We start from the raw sequence: 18,420 nt of genomic DNA, 5'->3' as shown, positions 1-18,420 counted from the left end.
ATATCATTGGCAGAAAAAAGAGGGCACACCTATCTGGTTTGCGCAAGGTTAATCAAAAGACTTCCAGGAACAAAAATGTGAAGTCATCGTTATTCCAGGAAATATTACAAAAGTTCGCAGCCTAAGGTGTTCTATCCAGTTGATTGTATTGTATACCAGGTACCTACCTAAATCTACCAATACCTACCAACTACCTACTACCTAAAGATACCTAATCTGACTTACAAGCTGCGGCCAATGAGAGAAGCCCTGGAAGCATGGCCTGTAACTTCAGGTCACTACCTAACTTGCATCCAGAGGGGGCACAGCCACTCTACAATACCTCCTAAGGTAGTATCCTCTCAACACCAGCATCCAAACTTCTCCCCATTACATACTTCATTCTAGATTTCATCAGAATATCACGAAGTCCATAATATGCTATCTACTATCAACCTGTCATCTTAACTATCCACAGTAACTAAATACGAACATCCCTACCGAAGAGATGACCTTGTTACAGAAACTGCCAGTGTTACTAACACTTACCTCGACCCTTCGTGTTGTTCTAGGCAACCCTACAACGCTCAATCCGATTTCCACCCTATCCGATGACGAGGATGACACGCCTCTGCCAGTCATCATCTGGCACGGCCTCGGCGACACTTTCTCGGCCGAAGGGTTACAGTCCGTCGGTGGGCTAGTCGAGAAGATCAACCCGGGCACGTTCGTCTACTACGTGCGGCTCGACGAGAGCCCCTCCAACGACCGCACCGCGACCTTCTACGGCAACGTGACGGAGCAGGTCGCGAAGGTATGCGACGACCTCGCTGCGCACCCGATCCTCTCGACCGCGCCCGCCGTCGACGCCGTCGGCTTCAGCCAGGGCGGCCAGTTCCTACGGGCCTACGTCGAGCGCTGCAACTTCCCGCCCGTCCGCACGCTCGTCACCTTCGGCAGCCAGCACAACGGCATCGTCGACTACAAGGCCTGCTCGGCCGCCGACTGGCTGTGCAAGGGCGCCATGGCCCTGCTGCACGGCAACACCTGGAGCTCGTGGCTGCAGGGCCGCCTCGTCCCCGCCCAGTACTTCCGCGACCCCAAGGACTTGGACAGCTACCTCGCGCACTCCAACTTCCTGGCGGACATCAACAACGAGCGCGAGCGGAAGAACGAGACCTACGCCAAGAACATCGCGAGCCTCGAGAACTTCGTCCTGTACGTCTTCGAGAACGACACCACCGTCATCCCCAAGGAGACGGCGTGGTTCGAAGAGGTCAACGACGCCGAAGTCACCCCGCTCAGGGCCCGCAAGCTGTATACCGAGGACTGGATTGGTCTGAGGGCTCTCGATAGGAAGGGAGGATTAAAGTTCAAGACCGTCCCCGGCGAACACATGCAAATATCCGACGAAGTGCTAGAAGGTGCTTTTAGCGAGTTCTTCGGTCCCTTCAAGAGCAGCACTCCCAAGGATGAGCAAGCATCGGACGAACTGTAGTGATTAAGCGCGCGTATTTTATTTAGCGTATAAATCAAGCGTTAGGACTAATAGGCAGGCACAGAGGGTATCGACTTGTTCTTGTTGTTTGCTTGTTTGTTTGTTTTTTTAATCGAAGATTCATGCTATAAGCTTTTTGTACCTGTTCCCGCCGTACGCCGTCAAAATCGTGCTTTAAAGCTTAAAAATGCTAATAGAGCCCAACTCCTATTATCACTTTTACACATGTGATTGACCTAATGAATAAGTACCTAGGTAGGTACCTTTTATAAAACCTTATTAGACCTCCAAAGCCTTCTTCGCGGCCTTCTTTTGCTTCTTCAGCGCCGCTTTCCTGTCCGCAATCTCCTTGTCCAGTTTCGTGTCGTCGCTCTCGGGCACCTTCTTCGTCTTCTTGACCTTCTTCGCGACGGGCTCGGCCTCCTCGGGCTGTGCTTCGAGCGACTTCCGCTTCTTGCCTACGTTCGCCTTTTCGGAGGGGAGGATGGCCTTGGCCTCCTCCGAGCCGTCGGCCACGATGTCCTTCTGGTCGAGCCATAGCTCGTCTGTCAACCAGATAGGTAGGGCGACGGTCTCCGGACCCTTGATGTAGATGCCCCGAACGTTCTTCCACTTTCCCGGTACGAACTTCTCCACCAGGTTCTTCGCTACCGCCTCGACGTTCTCCGCAATCTGCTCGGCGGTCCAGCTGGCATTTCCGATGCGGACCGCAGTGTTGACCGTAGGTGACAGGTTAACGAGCGCCGCACCGACAGCCCTCTCGATCTCTCCCGCCAGTTGCGCAGGAGTAGCCGTGTTCGGCTTCTCGGCGTCCTTCGTGCGCTTCACCCTCTTTCCGTCAGTCTTCGGCACGCGAGCCTGTATCTCGACGGGGATCGGGCGCTTGGCCGTTGTCCCGTAGAACGTCTTCCCCAAGATCCCTGGTAATCTGTTGATGATGCGCGTGTCGCCGAGGAAGATGTCGTGCTCGCTGTAAAGCTTGCGCTGCGCCTCGTACGCCTTGAACTTCGCCTTCAGCTTCGACACGTCTATGACTCGCGTCACGCGCTTTCGCAGCTCCGCCGGGAACTCGTCCGAGGCCACTAGGTTCTTGTATGCGCGCTGGGGCTCCGCGGTTATCAAGCAGATAGCGGCCTCGGCATCGGTGTTGAGAGGGTGTGGGACAACGATCTTGCCTGGTTTAAGGCGTCGAGAGTCGGCGATGTGTCGCTTCGTGGTAAGAGTAAGCCATATCGGTAACTCTTTGGTAGCGTCTTCAGGATCGGCCAGGAGATTCCTTTTCTCGGATTTGGCAGCTTCTTCCGATGCTTTCTTCATATGCGCCAGCAACGCCTTGGAAGCCTTCAAACTCTACACAGAAAAGATTAAAATATGGCATCATTACAAGAGATAAAAGGGAACAAACCTGATCAGGGTCCACCAGAGAGACCGCAGTCTCACTCCGAAGAGTTACAGTCTTTGAAGAGGCCATTGTGCTGCACAATGATGTTGGTAGAATGAATTGTGTTATTGGTGAAACCTCGTGAAGTGAAGCCCAGAATCGATAATTTTTTTTAGCTCCTTCAGTGATAAGCGACGATAGAGATTAGAGACGTGGGGCGATAAGTTTTGAATTGGTCCAAGCGCCCATAGAAAAAGCTTCTGTTCGCTGAAAGACCCACTCACTAAAGAATCTGCCAAACTCAGCTTTCGACTTACTGGCCAATCACTTTATGAGTTTTTACCAATTGATGTCCTTTTTTGGATATCATTAGTTGAATTTTAACTTGGAGATATCGTAGTGTGAGATAACTTGACATGCATAGGTACTAAGTTGATACTAAGAATCAAAAAAATCATATTCTATCTTATGATGCTCTAGTATAAACACTTAGCTTACCTTTATCCCTATATCCTCATGAAGCATTAAATGGACTGACAGAATAAACTACGTATTTCTCATTTGAAAAAATCAACTGGCTACCTAATAGAAAGGGTAGTGCAAGTTATCAGAAACTATATAAGTCAAATATAAGAAACAATCCACAGAACTATCAAATCTCGTAACGAAGCATTTGATACTTGCTACGGTGGCCGATTTAAGGGATATCCATCACAAGTAACCGCCGCATCCAAAGATGGAGTACCTAGGCATGCTCTGGTCACTGTACGTTTCGGAGCGGTCAGTACATATTAAGAGTTCTATTGTTGGTTTCCAATAAGCTGATGGCTTAAGTTCTTTACATGTTCGGATCTGCCTGCTGAGCGTTGGTTATCACAAGGAGAAGAAACGCTCGGACTTCCCGTTGCCGTCAGATTTTATACGATCAACCTAGATGAAACAAGCTCAAAGATCCGGGGTAGATGCTGATATAGGCTTATAATATACGTAAGGCAAAAGTGATAAACGAGTTGAGAAGTTGATGGTATTCTTGAGCACTGGGTCAATCTTGGATCTTATAACTCTAACTCAAAGTGGTTACCAGCTTTCTGTGCCGCACAATAACAAAGATCAGAATGTACAGCTCCATGTTGAGAATAGGGATAAGGGCTAGACAAGGATAATAAATATAATTCGGAGAATATATTATATCTTACTTACCTTTATGGAATGATAATGTTCCAAACAATTACGCACCTTAACCTTAAGTCCCTACCTACCTACCTAGGTACCTGGTATATATGTACCTCCTACCTTATGCAGCTGTCAGCTGTTGCTAAGAGAAGATCTTTCTCTGTCAACATGGCCCGAGCACCCTGTTGAAAATGTTGGCGTTGGCGGCAGATCTCAACTCCCCTTAGTTTCACATGTTTCGTTGATCTAATGCGCAACTGACCTTGATCTGCGTTCCCCGTCCAATACGAAACGAGAGATGCGCAAGGCCATCCCCATCTTGACACACCGCAGTGTATGTGTCAAGTATCAAGCTGGTGGCGACGACAAGCTGTCACGCACATTCGCAGATTACCGGAACGCACGGGGCGCAGGCGATATTGCTTAGAAGGAGGTGTAATTAGTATTTCCGTACCTGACGAGTATTGGGGAATTAGATATGAAAGGAAACGTTCAAGGCCACCTGAAGACTGCCAGGGTTAAAAAATCGACGGAATTGGTTAATTATCAATTATAAGTAATTCTTACGCCCGTCATGTTGGAGTCGTTCATCCTTCGCGCGGCCGTTGGCGTACGTAAAGGACCGTCATATTTCTTCCCGGCTGCCGCAAAAGGCAGGACGAGCACCGGAAATAGATGCGCGGCTAATAAAGATACCAATAATTCGAGTCATCGCGCCACAACGCCGCCGTAGAGAAGATTACAGTGATCAAATAATTAAAAGGTACAATACTACCTAGGTATGTAAACGAGCTGGAGGATGCCTTGTCTTGGTTGGCGGCGCTACGTCGAGACCTTACCGAGGTATCGATTTACTTACCTACCTGCCTACCTCACAACGTTACCAAGGGGTAATGCATAATATTTATGTTAGGTAGTAGTTAGTTAGTTAGTATTCGTATTGAGCGACAGTATGGTACGGTGTAAAATAACGTAGAGCTTAGCTAGGATCGAAGCGGTATATTATTGCCAAGCCGGACGAGAGACTTGATTTATACCTAGGGTACATAGGCAAACCGCCGCATTTACCGAACGTATCGCAGCTCTTTTTTTCCTGCCCTGAACGAAAAATAAATGCAGCAGGGGCTTGATAGCTTCCTTAGCTTCCGTAGAGACTGTCAGGGGTATTGAAATAGGTAACGAAATAGAATTCGAAACTTTGGCGTGTGTGCTAGTAAAGGCTTGGTGGCATGTTATTTGAGTACCTACTGTCTTGACTACTTTTTTTCTCTTTTTCTTATTCTTCTCTACCTGTTAATTTATTTTCCAAATCTGGAAGTAAGCATGCCTATTTCTAACCGACTAGGTAAATGGAAGAAAATCTCGGCCGACGAAAAGCTTCAAAAGTCCAGATTCCGGAACCTTGTGGTAGGAGTACAGGATGGCTCAAGTGACAGAGTACTACGTCGTCCTGCATTGAATACCTTCCCTCGCTGGGAGCGATAATTTTTCTTGTCTGTATCAGACCATTGCCCACAATCTCCCAGGGGAATTTGTTCTAGTGTGAAAGGGACCTGGGAGTTACGGACTATTTACACCCCTGTAATAACAAGCGTCAGATTCGTCTGGTGATGATGGCGGCTTAATACGTAGTGCTATGGGTACTTCTTTAGCGTTCGGGTTGTCCCCTTTTTTGAGATAGCATCGGATCGGCAAGTGACGTTTAACCGTAGTTAATCCATCCCAAATTCCGAAAAGATAAGCTGGTTCATCAAACAAGATCGCTGGATTCTTTTTTTTTCTCATTTTCTTGAGAGGAACGCCAAAGGTCGGCCTATCTAGCAGCCTGGCAAGCATTAGAGCTGCTGTGCCTTTTCCTTGTTACTAGGGCCAGAGCAGGTTTAACCAACTTGTCAACCTGGAAATGTGTTGCAGATGTAGGCTGCGGTGCAACTCTAAGCTTAATAGTCTAGTGAGGTGTTGGTTAGCTGGTTGATTGGGCGTCGCGAGCTTGCCTGTCGAAAGTAGAATAGCTCATAGGAGCTTGTTTAGACGATGTACTATAGTAAGCAAGGAATACCCCTGTTGAACCTTTCCCGCCTTTTCTGCGATGGAGATACAAATGATCGATTGCTCGCAGACTGCGAATAAGATGGTGTTCTGGTGCTGGCAGAATATGCACGTGTAGGCGGGGAAGTTGGCCAAGAAACAAGGGGACGTTACAAAAGGGGAGATTGGCAGTGCCGGGGGAGACCATGCCTAGCTTCTCAAGAAAGCCCATTTCATATGGGCAGGTCAACGGGAAATCAACCATCTCGAGCATAGCATTGCGCGACCAGAATAAGAGAAAAAGCTAGCTTCGACAAATGATCAGTGCGAGCCCCCGTCTTGCTGACCTTTCACTACTAGCAGAAAGGAGGCGTACGAATCTTACGAGTACCTCGGAAAGCGACACTTTACGAGCTTTTATATTCGAATTTGTTTTATTCACATATATGTATTCCATCTACGACATCAACATGTGTGGACCCTCGTCCGTAATTTAAACCTCATCCTAAAGGCGAAGAAACCCTTGTCAGCTTAGGGTGCTTCCGGTTGTGTCGGTGACGACAAGGCTTGCGTCTTATTATAGGTTTCGACCGTTTATGTGAACCAAACTTTTACGAGAGAGAGAGTGTGTGTGTGTGAGAAGTAATCCTGCGAACCCCCCCCCACCCTACCGCCGTTGCCGACCGCCACCTCTTTATTGCAAGTAATATATGTGGCCGACACCTTGCTTTCTTAAAGTGAAAGGAATATTGAATTCGTGGATGACCTACGGTCGACACCACAATGGAGTCTCCGTGGGTGCTCTCTTATCAAAGTTCTTCTGAGCACCTTTTTCAAGCATCAGAAACACTGACCTGGATGATTCAAAGATCGATCACATCCGACTGTATTACACTTGGTAATGCAATTACTACGGCTAACAACATACTAAACGGATTTGTGCGCGAGGTGCGGGAAGCCCGGTCTGATGTGGATGCAGTTTCGCGCGAGTTGCACTCGCTGCTAAGTGTCTTAGAACTCTTAAAGGAGGATGCCAACCTATTTCCTCCGGAACTAGCAGAACGGATTCCTGCTGTCCTCGAACATTGCGCCAGAGTGGTCGACGAATTAGATACAGTCATATCTAATCTCAACAGCGATGGCCTATCGAGACAAGACAAGAGATCCCAGTGGCTTGCCACGGGAAGGCAAGAAGTTGCGAGATTTAGAACCGCTTTGGAAGCGCATAAAGCTGTCATAGGTCTAGCCCTAGATTTGGTCGGGGCGTGAGTATATAACGTAGTTCATAAACAAATACCCAGCTAACGCAGATTAATAGGACTACAATTCGGGATGCTGCCTCGGATATAGAGCTTAATAGACGAAATACGATAGAAAGACACGAAAACAGTGCCGCTGTTGTGGAGGATGTCTCGCGAGTGCTGGTCGAGATGGGCCAATTACGGATGCGACTGACGGGAGAATTTGAGAAGAACGAAACGGAATTCAGCCTCTATGATTATATGACATGTTTGAAGTCATACGCCGAGAAGGTCATCCAGGCCAAGGAAAGCGAGCATCAAAATGAGCAGAGCATCGAAGAAGTTGACAGAACTGCGAACCAGGGAGCCTTTCTGGGCGATCAGAAGCTGTTTGGAGCTTACGTCGGAGACAAGCCGGATAGCGCGATCGATGTCAGCGTCGAGTCTGCATCCAAAACATACAGAGATCCTCAAGAAATCCCCGAAGACGAGAAGATCCCGACCCTTGAAGAATTGATGGCCAGCTACGTCGGAATTCCTAGCCGAGCACCAACTCCTCCGCCAAAGGATCGTAAGAGACTCGAGCTCGCGCGAAGCCTTATGGTTTCTCCGTTCGAGGCCACGCCAGATCACAAGAGTCCGTACGGCGTCATCACCGAGATCGTTGCTCAAGGGCCGTCGGCGGACTCTCCGCCTTCTATAACGAAGAGCAAAGGATTTGGGAAATTCTTCGCGCCCCTTAAGCATGCAATTTCGGAGTCCAGGCCTCAGACACGGTCGACGACTTCGACTGGATCGACGGATACATATTCCGCGACTCCCATTATCCAAGCCAGCCTTGTTCGAAGGGGTAGCCACAGATTATCAGTATCTTTCAAGAAGCTACCAATATGGAACTCGGACCTGATTATGGATGAGCCTGAAGACACAGCGCCCAACGCGGTCTTCGGCGTCCCACTCCAGAAGAGCATGCAAGTTGCCAAAGGAACGGCTAAAACTCACCACACAGGTCACGGAGGATCATCGCGGCGAGAGTTCCCGTTATGCATGCAGAAGTGCTGCTTTTTCCTGAAAAACGAAGGAGTCGAAGCGCCGAATATCTTCGCCGAGCCGGGTGATAGCTATAGGATACAGAAGTTAAAAGACTTATTCAGCAGCGGACCGACGTACGGCGAAGATGTTAATTGGACTCACTATGGCGTATACGACGCCGCGGACCTCATCTTGCTCTTCCTCTCGCAACTCCCGAAACCGCTGATCTCGGAGCATATCGCTAAGCAGTGGGTTACACTCTCGAGACAGGCGACGCTCTCCGGATCCCACGCCACACGACTTGACAGATGCATCGATTTCTGGGAGGAAGCACTAGGCGGTCTCCGAGGTCCGAGCCGCGCTCTGTTCAAATTACTCCTTAACTTATGGGCGGACGTCGCAGAAGCGGAAGAGAGGAACAACATGACGGCCGAGCGACTAGCCGGCGTTCTTATCAAGCCCCTGATGCATATCACGTCGACGAGGTACGAGACTGATTTCATACTGTCGCTCGCCTTTCTTATCCGGAGACGAGTGGAGTACACCGAGTTGTTGAAGAAAGACCAAGCGGACGTCAAGAGGATTAGCAGAGCAGCATGGTGACGCACCATCAACCATTCATTCGCCTATCTTGATATATTGGCGTTCTGAGCACATCTATTTATTTTGTTACACTTTTTCACGGCCTTTCTTGATTCCCCATCATGACTTTTCCTAACAGTTCGCCTACACGATATTGGTTATTTCGCATAGGAAGATACCCGGCGCATATATATATAGGTAGGTAGATATATATAAGGTATATATTAGGTACCTCTTACAGCAGCATTTCAAGCAGCCTCGCAAATACACTTTTTTCAGTCTTTTATGTTTTATCGGATTGAAGCAGGGCCTTCGAGATATCGGCCCAATTACATAATTATCAAAGAAATAAAGAACCTTGAAGAAATTTTGGCCGCGGCAGTGGATAGATGGTGGAGACGAGACGCGCCTTGCCTTTACATAGTAGACTAGGCGAGGATGGGGGGGAGGCTGGGGCTGGGATGATACAGTATGATATCAACTTTTTTTTTTTTTAAAAAAGCCGACAAACAAGCAAAGATTTTCTCCATCGAAGCGGGGGATTTTCATATGTATCTTGTCGAAGACGTATCTTGTGGAGTTTGCTGGTTTCAAACTTGCCTTGTTGATGAATGATATCAACCGAGTTTAGTTGACTATAACTAAGACAATAAGGTTCCTCTCGATATAGTTTTGAGTGAAGTTGTTCATAGCAAAAAGATACGACCAGCTATAGCGTATAACTAATAGCAACAAAACCTTTTTGTATTCAACAATAGAAAGTAAGCCATGCAATGCAGTAAGATGCAAAGACAACCATGTATGTCGCGAAGAATAAGGCGCGTTTTTTTTTACTTGGCACGAGGTTATACTGAAGATAGTTAGATGCCATCCATCCAATGCCTGATCCCACATAGTAAGTTACATAGGGATGTTACAAATCTAGACTTGCCTAGGGTTACCTAGCTATCACTTACATGAGCCTAACCACCCCAGGGTTATATGCAAATTTATAAGTACTATGTAATTGCAACATTGATCCTGCAGTAAAGACTTTTTGCGCTAGAATGCCGACGCCCGAAACCCGCTGATGATGCAAGTGATCACGGAGGAGGCTGTAAGCTGTAAGCTGTAGGTAGGCTGTAGGCTGTGAGAGGTTGGTGGATAGTTGATAGTTGATAGTTGACGGCCAAAGTACCTAAGCTAACAGCAAGTTAAAACGTGCAATACCTTAGGTTAGGTACCCCTAGTTATCTTACCTAGAACGAAACAACCGCGACTTGCAGGGCACTTTGGTACATCTTTGAATTGAGGAGAAACCGCGTCGAGCGCCTACTACCTATTATATGAGCTAATCGGCTTAGCACCATACAGCACCTGCCTCATACCTAATTTAATGCCTTGAGCAATCACGTTGGAAGTGGGCCCCCACAAGCCCGAAATTCCCTTAAAGAACAATTAAGTGTAAGAAAAAAAAAAAAGCTTGGGTCTTCCCTCCCAGCCACGAAATCTCTCCTCATGTCAACCTTTCATTAAGGTCGGTCTTTTAACCATTAACCATTAACCAAGCTAAGCGACCCTCCGACCACATTTCTGACCTTGATCGAACGAAAAAAGACTTAAAAAAAACTTTACTACCGCGTTTTTTTTTAATACCAATTCATCATCGTCACCTTCAATTCGCCCGTCGGAGAAAGAATAAGAAACAAAGGCACGGTTGCAGGAAACTCGGGACACGGAGCCCGGGTAAGATCTTTGTGTAAGTGGATTTAAGTGGAGAGGGGGGAAAATCCAGCTAAAAAAAGAGCGTGTAGTGAACGCGCACCGCGACTCCAGGTTCCATCTTAAAAAGACGCGCAGAGAGAACCCACATCTTTTCGGGCAGGGCGTACCGTCATACAGCACAGTTCAATTTTATTCTCTCCCAAATCTCAAATCTCAAGTCCCTAATCCCTTAACCCCTTCTTTATCCAATCCGTCCCTTTTTTTTATTATTCTTTTTTTTTTTATCCTTCACCACATTCATTCTATCATTACATTGCAAGTTCCCGCTATTTTCATCTATCTTGCCATGCATTCTTGACTTGACCTTTTATCATGACATCCTCACCCGTCAAGACCATGGATAGAGCGGATCGGGCCACGGTAGAGGAGCCCACGTTGCCCCCTGCTTCTGCCTCTATCTCGCCCAGCAAGAAGCGTCCTGCACCTTCTTTGCTCCCGCCCTTCGAGCCCCTCTCATCTTCTCCCGGCTTTCCAAGGCCTATGAAGAGAGTAGCTCGGGATAAGCTCGCCGACTCGAACCCATTCTTCAAGTATCCTACACCAATTCCAACCTCAAGTACTGGTATACTCTCATCATCTCCTCCACGCGTGTCATCGTCCAGACCTGGACTTGAGCGTACGGAGTCTGCGTCGGAACGAACACCCTTATCTGCTGTACGATCCATCGAACTCAACGAGAATGGCGATACACTCCTGATGGGTCGCTCGAGTAATTCCTCTCACTATCAGTTGTCGGCCAATCGTCTCATATCTCGTGTCCACGTCAAGGCACGATATATCCCTGCTGTAGATCCTCTGGAGCCAAACAAGGTTGAAATCGTCTGCAATGGTTGGAATGGAATAAAACTTCATTGTCAGGGGCGAACGTGGGAGTTGGGAAAAGGAGATACCTTCACCTCGGAAACTGAGAATGCCGAGATCATGTTGGACGTACAGGACGCGAGGGTTATGCTGCATTGGCCTAAGAAGAATCGTCATGAACCCGCAGCCTTGTCGGATTCATCATGGGAGGAGTCTCCGTGTTCTAGACATCGCCGTAATGATTCCGGTTCAGACTTCCTGCAGTCAAGCCCCCTTCGACGACAGACGCGTATTAGATCCCCTGAATCACCTTCTCCACATAATTCTTCGGGCAACTTGGATACATTGCTACTAGCTGATGATGCGAGCGAGCCCGTCCAGATATATGAAGACGCAAGGGCAGATGAGCAAGAGCTTCCCAAGGAGGCATCCGAGGTGGATGCATCGTTCGCTCAGACAGAAGTTACCAATAGTTTCTCTAGTGATCTTAGTGATCCTGACGATGATGATCCTGATGAGGAGAACGACCCTATTGTACATTCCTTTGGCCCGTTCGGAGCCAACCTCTCCAACCGCCTGGCTGCCATCACAGCAGAATCACCAAAACGGTCGTCCCGTGTCGTATCAGGTGACACAACAGCTAAGCCGTCAACCGAGCCGGAAGAAGAGAAGGCTACTACTGCTAGCCGTGTTGATGTGGCAGTTGTCAAAAATCATGTCGTCAACCAGTTGGCCTACTCTCGACTGTCATCCACCCCCTTGTCTACCATACTCAGTCTCCTCCCCGCCGAAGAGAAAAGGGACTTAACTAAGGCCGAATTGCGTGATATTATTGAGTCGACGCCGTGCATTGGCGTTATCCCCCGCCACGGAAAGGACGCGGCCGGCCAGCCGTTAGAGAGCCAATATTACTATGACCCAGAACATGATGATGACGAGTCGCGACGAATTGCCGTGACCCAAAGCTTGCGAAAACCGGGCTTGAGAGGTTGCCGGAAGCAGCATAAGGTAAGCCATTTTATGAAGCATAGCGGCATATTAGACTGTCAAATGCTAACTGTGCCTAGCAATACTACTGGAAGCCGCCCAAGGCACCGTAGACGCCCAAGCAGCAGGCTGCCCCGATATGTACTAGGCTCATTTAGACTTATTCAAAACTTCCTATCACGTTCGTAGATGATGTGGAAGTTGGTATTCTCTTTCTGACTGTTTGATATTGGCGCTAGCAACTGCGTCAGCATTGTTGCCCACCCCCCTATGCATAGCTGGAGGCGTTGGATGGTCCATTTATGATTTTTTTTTCTTTTAAATGGGGAGTTTAGGACATTTTGATGATATCCTGCTACACCGTTTCATAGTGGTATATGAGGTAGATGCGATTTGGATGACGTGACGAGTCACCGACGGCACCTCGCTGGTTAAAGAAATACGGTTGGGGGGGAAAGGTTTGAGATTGCACTTGCACATGCTTGCAGACGCTCATTACCTGTGTACATAAGGCGGCAATGAAAAATCGGTAATTTTGATTTTGCTTTGATTGGATCCTGGCTCACTCGTTAAGGTTCTCGACTATGTATGGTGGTTGAGCGAGTGGCGTTTGCTATACTGTAATTGTAAAAGTGTTAATAGTTTCGGGTGATGTAAAGTTGAACACCAGTTGAACAAAGACTTATGACGATAACTTGCAGTGGTTTTGCCACGAAGATAAGACCTTATCGGGTTGGAGCTACCCCGCAATCCCTGCTTTTAAGCTAGTCGATGCAATCCGGTCGAAAGCTATCGTGCTAATGCAGCCGGTGCTACCAATAATACTTCGCTGAGGCTGTTCAACTAGACAAGAAACTGGTGATCAGCGATGCATAGTCGTATGCTTCATCGCGATCTAGACTGCTCATATTTTAGAGAACGAACATTCCAGGTTTACATGTTGTAGTATATGTTAGGTAGTTTCTGTTATATAAAGAGACATCCGAGTTCCTAAGGATTAGATGCTCTTTTACTATTTTTTTTTATTATCATTATTATTTGATATACCATCACTTACAAGAGACTTGGAATTGACTTGACTCAAGTCACCACACAATATAACACATCACGTCACATCATTACAAAAAACACTTACAATATTTCCTACCACATTTTAATAATAATAAAATCCTAATAATAATAATAACTTGAATCAACATCTCCCCAACTATGCCCAATCAACCAAACAACATTCGCGTCGACGTCGGCGTCGCCAATTTATCCTCCGTAGCCCCGGGCCCTACCAGCCCGCAGCACGAGAAAGAAGCCGCGCGCGCGATAAGCAAGACCGACAGTTGGAAGCCGTCGTTGGGGCGCAAGCAGAGCGTAAGTGTGTGTGCATGTACTTGTATTCTTATATTACTTTTCTACTTCGATTTTTTTTTAAAAAAAAAAGTTGTTAATATTATATCGGCATGAGAATTGCAAATTTGGCTGGCTAACTCGGGCATGTTTCTAGTACTACAGCGAAGACCGGAAGCACGCTCTGCAGATGAGCGGCGTGCAGGACGTCGAGGTGGGCCCGGGATTCAGCGAGCGCTAGAAATCGACCGGTTACCCCCTATTACTACCTAGCTACCTACCTGGTACCTGCCCACCTTTTACCACACTCATCACGGAACTGTACGGCCTAGGAAAGGGAATAGATTGAATCATGCTTATTTACGGACAACAGGAGACACATACTGTATGTAGGGTATACAAGCAAGAGTGAGCTTGGGAATTTTGCGGGAGTTCCGGGAATCTTTCGAGCTGGTTGGTTATTGTAAAAACAGGACAGAATGAATGATCTAGCATACGTCTCTTATTACCTTGGGTACCTACATTTGGATCGGAGGCAAGGTGGCAGAAAAGAAAAGGAATGGCAATATGATCGAAAGAAGAGTGCTGTTACGCCAATCTATTCTTTTCTTTGCATTATTTACCTAGCACCTATCTCATTTCTTAGGCGATGTATTACCCATCAATTGCACATTTATACCTATATCAGTACACGCTGTAGCCAATGGAGGCTGTTACTCCAAAGTCACGATGCCTCCATACTAGCCAAGCAGATGTAGTTTGCTCACCTGGGCCATACCGTCCAATAGACAAACCACCTTGTAGTCTTTTCCAATCAATAGGATTGTCCGGATACGTCTAATCTGCGCTTAAAAGTCCGAAAGAACCTCGGCTTAGAACTTGTACTGTGAAATATCCAGTCACCCGAAGCCATATTCGTTTACACGCATTGATGTGATAACCGAAATACTGGTAGATTGAAGAGATAAATAACGCCGGGCCCGACTCAGGGAGCGCTGGTTAAAGTATACAGAACGGAGAAGGGGTAGTCATACGCCGACCAAAAAAACTACTATACAGCGGAATGCGAGTTTTAAGAATAATTGGAATACCTATTGATACCTTGAAGCATCCTGAGAGACCCGAACCCAGTCCCAAAAAAAGAAGAACCCGAGAACACATACCCACCACCATAATGCTGTACAAACTCCCCATACTCCTATAAGTTATGTCATCCGCCCCGCGTTTTATTCGTCTTGCAAGACGAGGTGATTTATTCCCCGTAAAAGTATGATCGATCAGAAGCCAGTCGGCCCCCGACCATCGGCACCGCCGGTTATGAAGTATTCGCTCACGACACCAAGAGCGTACGAGATTCCGGCCACCCAAGCACCGCCAATTAACACTCGCTTGCCGACGCCGTTCTTTGCATGGTCCCGTGCTTCATCGCGGGTTGATTTGGGCCCGCTAAACACGGGTTCTTCTCTTCTGACGTCGATATTTGAGCGGAAAGCAGGCGCTTGAGGCTCCTCCTCGGCCTGTGGTATATCATAGTTAATAAATCCTGTAGGTGATACAAACGCGGCCGCATTTGGTAAGGCTGCTGGCTTTCCCATCATATCTATAGGATTAATTGGCGACGCGCCCCCTTGACTTGTTGCCTTGACGGGTCGGACTTGACGAAAGACTAACACGTCTCCACTGCCAGAAACGATTTCGAAACCCTCGGCTTGTAAGGGCGCGAAGTGTGGGAAAAACTTAGTAGGATTTGAAAGACGGAGAAGCACTTCCGCTGGAGATAGTGGAGATGTTTGATCAGGTACGACTGAGGTGGTTTCGGCAACATCGATCTTTTGCATTGTTGGGTCGTAGGCTAGGATCCTATACACCGTCGGCTCGGTAGTTGGGTTGGGTTCAGGCGTGATATCAGATTCTAGCGATAAATTTGGTGGTCGTCCGTCGACCTCGGGGTCTCTGAAATACAGCGGCTTCAGGTCGAGGATCCTTTGGCTAGCATCTTCCGCTGATACAGTTTCCGGTACTGCTTCCCTCGAGTCGCCAGCGTATGTTTTGGCGAATGTTAATGGTTGTGGCTCCCCGTCGCATTCCCTGGTGTACGACGTTTCCAAGCCCTGTGGTTCTTTAGAGTACGGGTCAACTTCGGCCTGCGCTCTAGAGTAATGATCAAACATGCGTCTCGTAGACCTTACCTCTGGCTGGTTGGGACCCGCTTCCAGCTTCGGCTCAGTCTGCTGCCTGTCCAAGCTCGTCTCCAACTTTTGGGAGTTCATATACTTGGATAGCTGATCTGAATGTTGCTTCTCGGCCTCCTGTATGTACAGTGTCTTTCTATCTGGCGTACTCCATGAACCTGAAAATTCATCTGGGAAATCACGGACATAGTTACCAGTCAACCCTGATTGACTAGATTGATTCCTTGCCTGCGCGGACGACAGCTGCGACGCATCGTTGAGATTAAGCTTCCGAAGCCCGTCCAAGATGCTTGACGTTGGGTTCTTGTCTAAAATCGGCTCTGGAGCTTTTGCGTCGAACTCCGAGAGCGATTCTGCAACGGTATCTCGTTCCTCCGGAACTGCATTATCGAGCTCTTGAGCCCTGAAAACTCTGTATTTATCGAGGTCTCCATATTGTTGGAAAGGCTGCTCTTCAGCCACGGAATCCGGAAACGATTTTACATCGTACTTATCCAAGTCTTCATACTTGGGTGCCGACTCGTCGGCTGGCTTGACAATGTCGTCCTTATAGTGCTCATACTCATGGAGGTCATCATAACGTTCTGTTTGCTTTTCGATTCCTGGATTTTCATTATGAAGGTAGGGTTTATACTCATGCAAGTCTTCGTATCCCTGGGCTGCTTCCGCAGTTTCTGCCTCCTCAGCCCCATACGTCTTATATTTATGGAGATCTTCATAGCTTTTCGTCGGCTCCGGTGCTCGCTCGTCAACTTCATCGCGCTGATATGCTTGGTATCTATGAAAGTCATCATACTGCTCGTCTGGCTCGTCGGGCGGGAGATGGTTTAGGGCGTACTCTTCACTTTGAATCACGGGATATCGGGGAGATTCTGCATTATCACCCAACCCCTGTATTCCATCCTGATCGCCACTAGTGCCATGAGACGGTAACTCATCAATTTTGATGTGGCCATATTCCTTAAGCTCTATGGAAGGCGGTGGGCCGTCAGAATAAGTAGGACCTGGATGTTCTCCATCTTTAGGAGGGGCGAATGCAGAGAACTGAGCCCTATACGATTTAAAGGAATTGGTTGGCGATGACGCCGAATCGACGACTTGTCCGTCGAGTCCTCTCGAAACTTTACGGTTCGTGATCGGATCAATAGTATAATCTTCACTAGGCGATGGATCGAAAGTACGTTCTGATTCCTCAGCTTGGTTCTGCCTAGCAGGAGTCGCATCTTCGAAAGCTTTACCAGCCCAATAATAACCCACGCCCACCCTGTCGTTCAGTCGTGATTTCCACGACCAAGTAGACGAATATCGCATAAAATCGCCGCAATTACTCATCCAAGAGGCGTATGAATTAGGGCCCCAGGATGTTTTCATGCGTACGTTTGCGGTATCCGGAGTTATTCGACTCTGTTGCTGCCGGCCGTTCAATTCGTCATAGTTGACAAACCGCGAGCCGCATCGCGGACTCCAATACCTACGAAGCATATTCTTTAAAACGACTCTTGGATGTCCATCGATGGAACGCTGGTCCCATGATAGTTTCCCATTGATTGCTTCGGCATATTTATGCTTGAGAATACGCTGGCGATGTCGGATTTCTTTTTGGAATTCAGGGTCAATGTAGGAAGACCACATACCAAAGCGAAAGCTGCGGATCTGCTGGTTCATACCGGCCCTTAGTAGCGAGTTGCTGACAGGCCGTAGAGCACCACAGGCCGCAGCTCTGGTCTGAAGAGACCTCGCTTTTGACGATGGTTGACAAACGGTGCGGGTTAACATATTGATTGAGTCGTAAACAATAGGAGCATCATATATCGGCTGCTGAAGAAGTACACTCGTCAGCAGCAATGGTGGATATGCGATAATTACAAAGCTAGAAAGAGGAAAGACGTTGCCACCATAAGGTAAGGTTGATATAGTACAATTGATACAAGACAATGAAGGTGATGGTCAACCAGGAAGGGTATCACTTACACGAAGCTAACAAGTTGACTACCTGGTATAGAAGTAAGGAAGAATTCATCAACTTGCTAGCTAGGAAAGATGAGATTGTAGTTGGATTGTAGTTGGATTGAAGTCAAGTATCCATCTTCCCCCGCTTGGGTTCTTGGAACTTGGAAAGTTGTGAAAGGAAGGGAATGTGAGGAGTTGTTGCAGGTGGCCTCAGGTAGGCGGAGAGTTACGGAAGCGGGGAACCCGGGAACGGGTTGAGACGGGAAGATCAGTTTGTAGGAGTGCGGAGAAGAGAGCTAACGATGCTAACTAAAACCGACACAAGAAGCCATTAAAAGCCCCAATTTGGATAGTGGGGACACCCGTGGGGTAAGCCGTTCACCCCTACCTAGGTCTTTAGGTACCTGAATACGTAATTGTACATTACACTGGGTACATGCAGGTCCCCATATTGCTACCACATATCGTTGT

At 47.7% G+C, this 18,420-nt stretch overlaps 6 protein-coding genes across 6 annotated transcripts; 4 read left to right on the top strand and 2 right to left on the bottom strand.

Moving 5' to 3' along the window:
• Window positions 1–193: 193 nt before the first annotated feature.
• Window positions 194–1,572, top strand: F4812DRAFT_260225 (alpha/beta-hydrolase). The gene has a single exon (XM_047930799.1). It carries the CDS (start codon window positions 488–490, stop codon window positions 1,475–1,477), a length of 990 nt encoding a protein of 329 aa, XP_047792612.1. The 5' UTR covers window positions 194–487; the 3' UTR covers window positions 1,478–1,572.
• A 184-nt stretch (window positions 1,573–1,756) lies between these two features.
• On the bottom strand, window positions 1,757–2,948 carry F4812DRAFT_456302 (ribosomal protein L1; the record flags this gene model as incomplete). Its single annotated transcript, XM_047936964.1, has 2 exons — window positions 1,757–2,827; window positions 2,883–2,948. The coding sequence occupies 2 exons, from the start codon at window positions 2,946–2,948 to the stop codon at window positions 1,757–1,759; spliced, it is 1,137 nt and encodes a 378-aa protein (XP_047792611.1).
• A 3,640-nt stretch (window positions 2,949–6,588) lies between these two features.
• On the top strand, window positions 6,589–9,238 carry F4812DRAFT_260199 (uncharacterized protein). The gene is made up of 2 exons (XM_047930798.1): window positions 6,589–7,324; window positions 7,378–9,238. The coding sequence occupies exons 1-2, from the start codon at window positions 6,843–6,845 to the stop codon at window positions 8,933–8,935; spliced, it is 2,040 nt and encodes a 679-aa protein (XP_047792610.1). The 5' UTR covers window positions 6,589–6,842; the 3' UTR covers window positions 8,936–9,238.
• Window positions 9,239–10,454: 1,216 nt separating this feature from the next.
• On the top strand, window positions 10,455–13,156 carry F4812DRAFT_260178 (uncharacterized protein). Its single transcript, XM_047930797.1, has 2 exons — window positions 10,455–12,487; window positions 12,547–13,156. The coding sequence occupies exons 1-2, from the start codon at window positions 10,991–10,993 to the stop codon at window positions 12,577–12,579; spliced, it is 1,530 nt and encodes a 509-aa protein (XP_047792609.1). The 5' UTR covers window positions 10,455–10,990; the 3' UTR covers window positions 12,580–13,156.
• Window positions 13,157–13,311: 155 nt separating this feature from the next.
• F4812DRAFT_260161 (uncharacterized protein) lies at window positions 13,312–14,167 on the top strand. Its single transcript, XM_047930796.1, has 2 exons — window positions 13,312–13,831; window positions 13,965–14,167. The coding sequence occupies exons 1-2, from the start codon at window positions 13,676–13,678 to the stop codon at window positions 14,046–14,048; spliced, it is 240 nt and encodes a 79-aa protein (XP_047792608.1). The 5' UTR covers window positions 13,312–13,675; the 3' UTR covers window positions 14,049–14,167.
• Window positions 14,168–14,708: 541 nt separating this feature from the next.
• On the bottom strand, window positions 14,709–18,173 carry F4812DRAFT_416963 (uncharacterized protein). Its single transcript, XM_047933133.1, has 2 exons — window positions 17,971–18,173; window positions 14,709–17,817 (listed from the first exon to the last, which is right to left on the bottom strand). The coding sequence occupies exon 2, from the start codon at window positions 17,773–17,775 to the stop codon at window positions 15,085–15,087; it is 2,691 nt and encodes an 896-aa protein (XP_047792607.1). The 5' UTR covers window positions 17,776–17,817; window positions 17,971–18,173; the 3' UTR covers window positions 14,709–15,084.
• Window positions 18,174–18,420: the final 247 nt, after the last annotated feature.

Source organism: Daldinia caldariorum, assembly GCF_022478825.1.
Source record: "Daldinia caldariorum strain CBS 122874 unplaced genomic scaffold F4812scaffold_3, whole genome shotgun sequence".
NCBI lineage: Eukaryota > Fungi > Ascomycota > Sordariomycetes > Xylariales > Hypoxylaceae > Daldinia > Daldinia caldariorum.
Note: the sequence above shows the minus strand (reverse complement) of the source record. Positions and strands in the feature narration are given on the sequence as shown.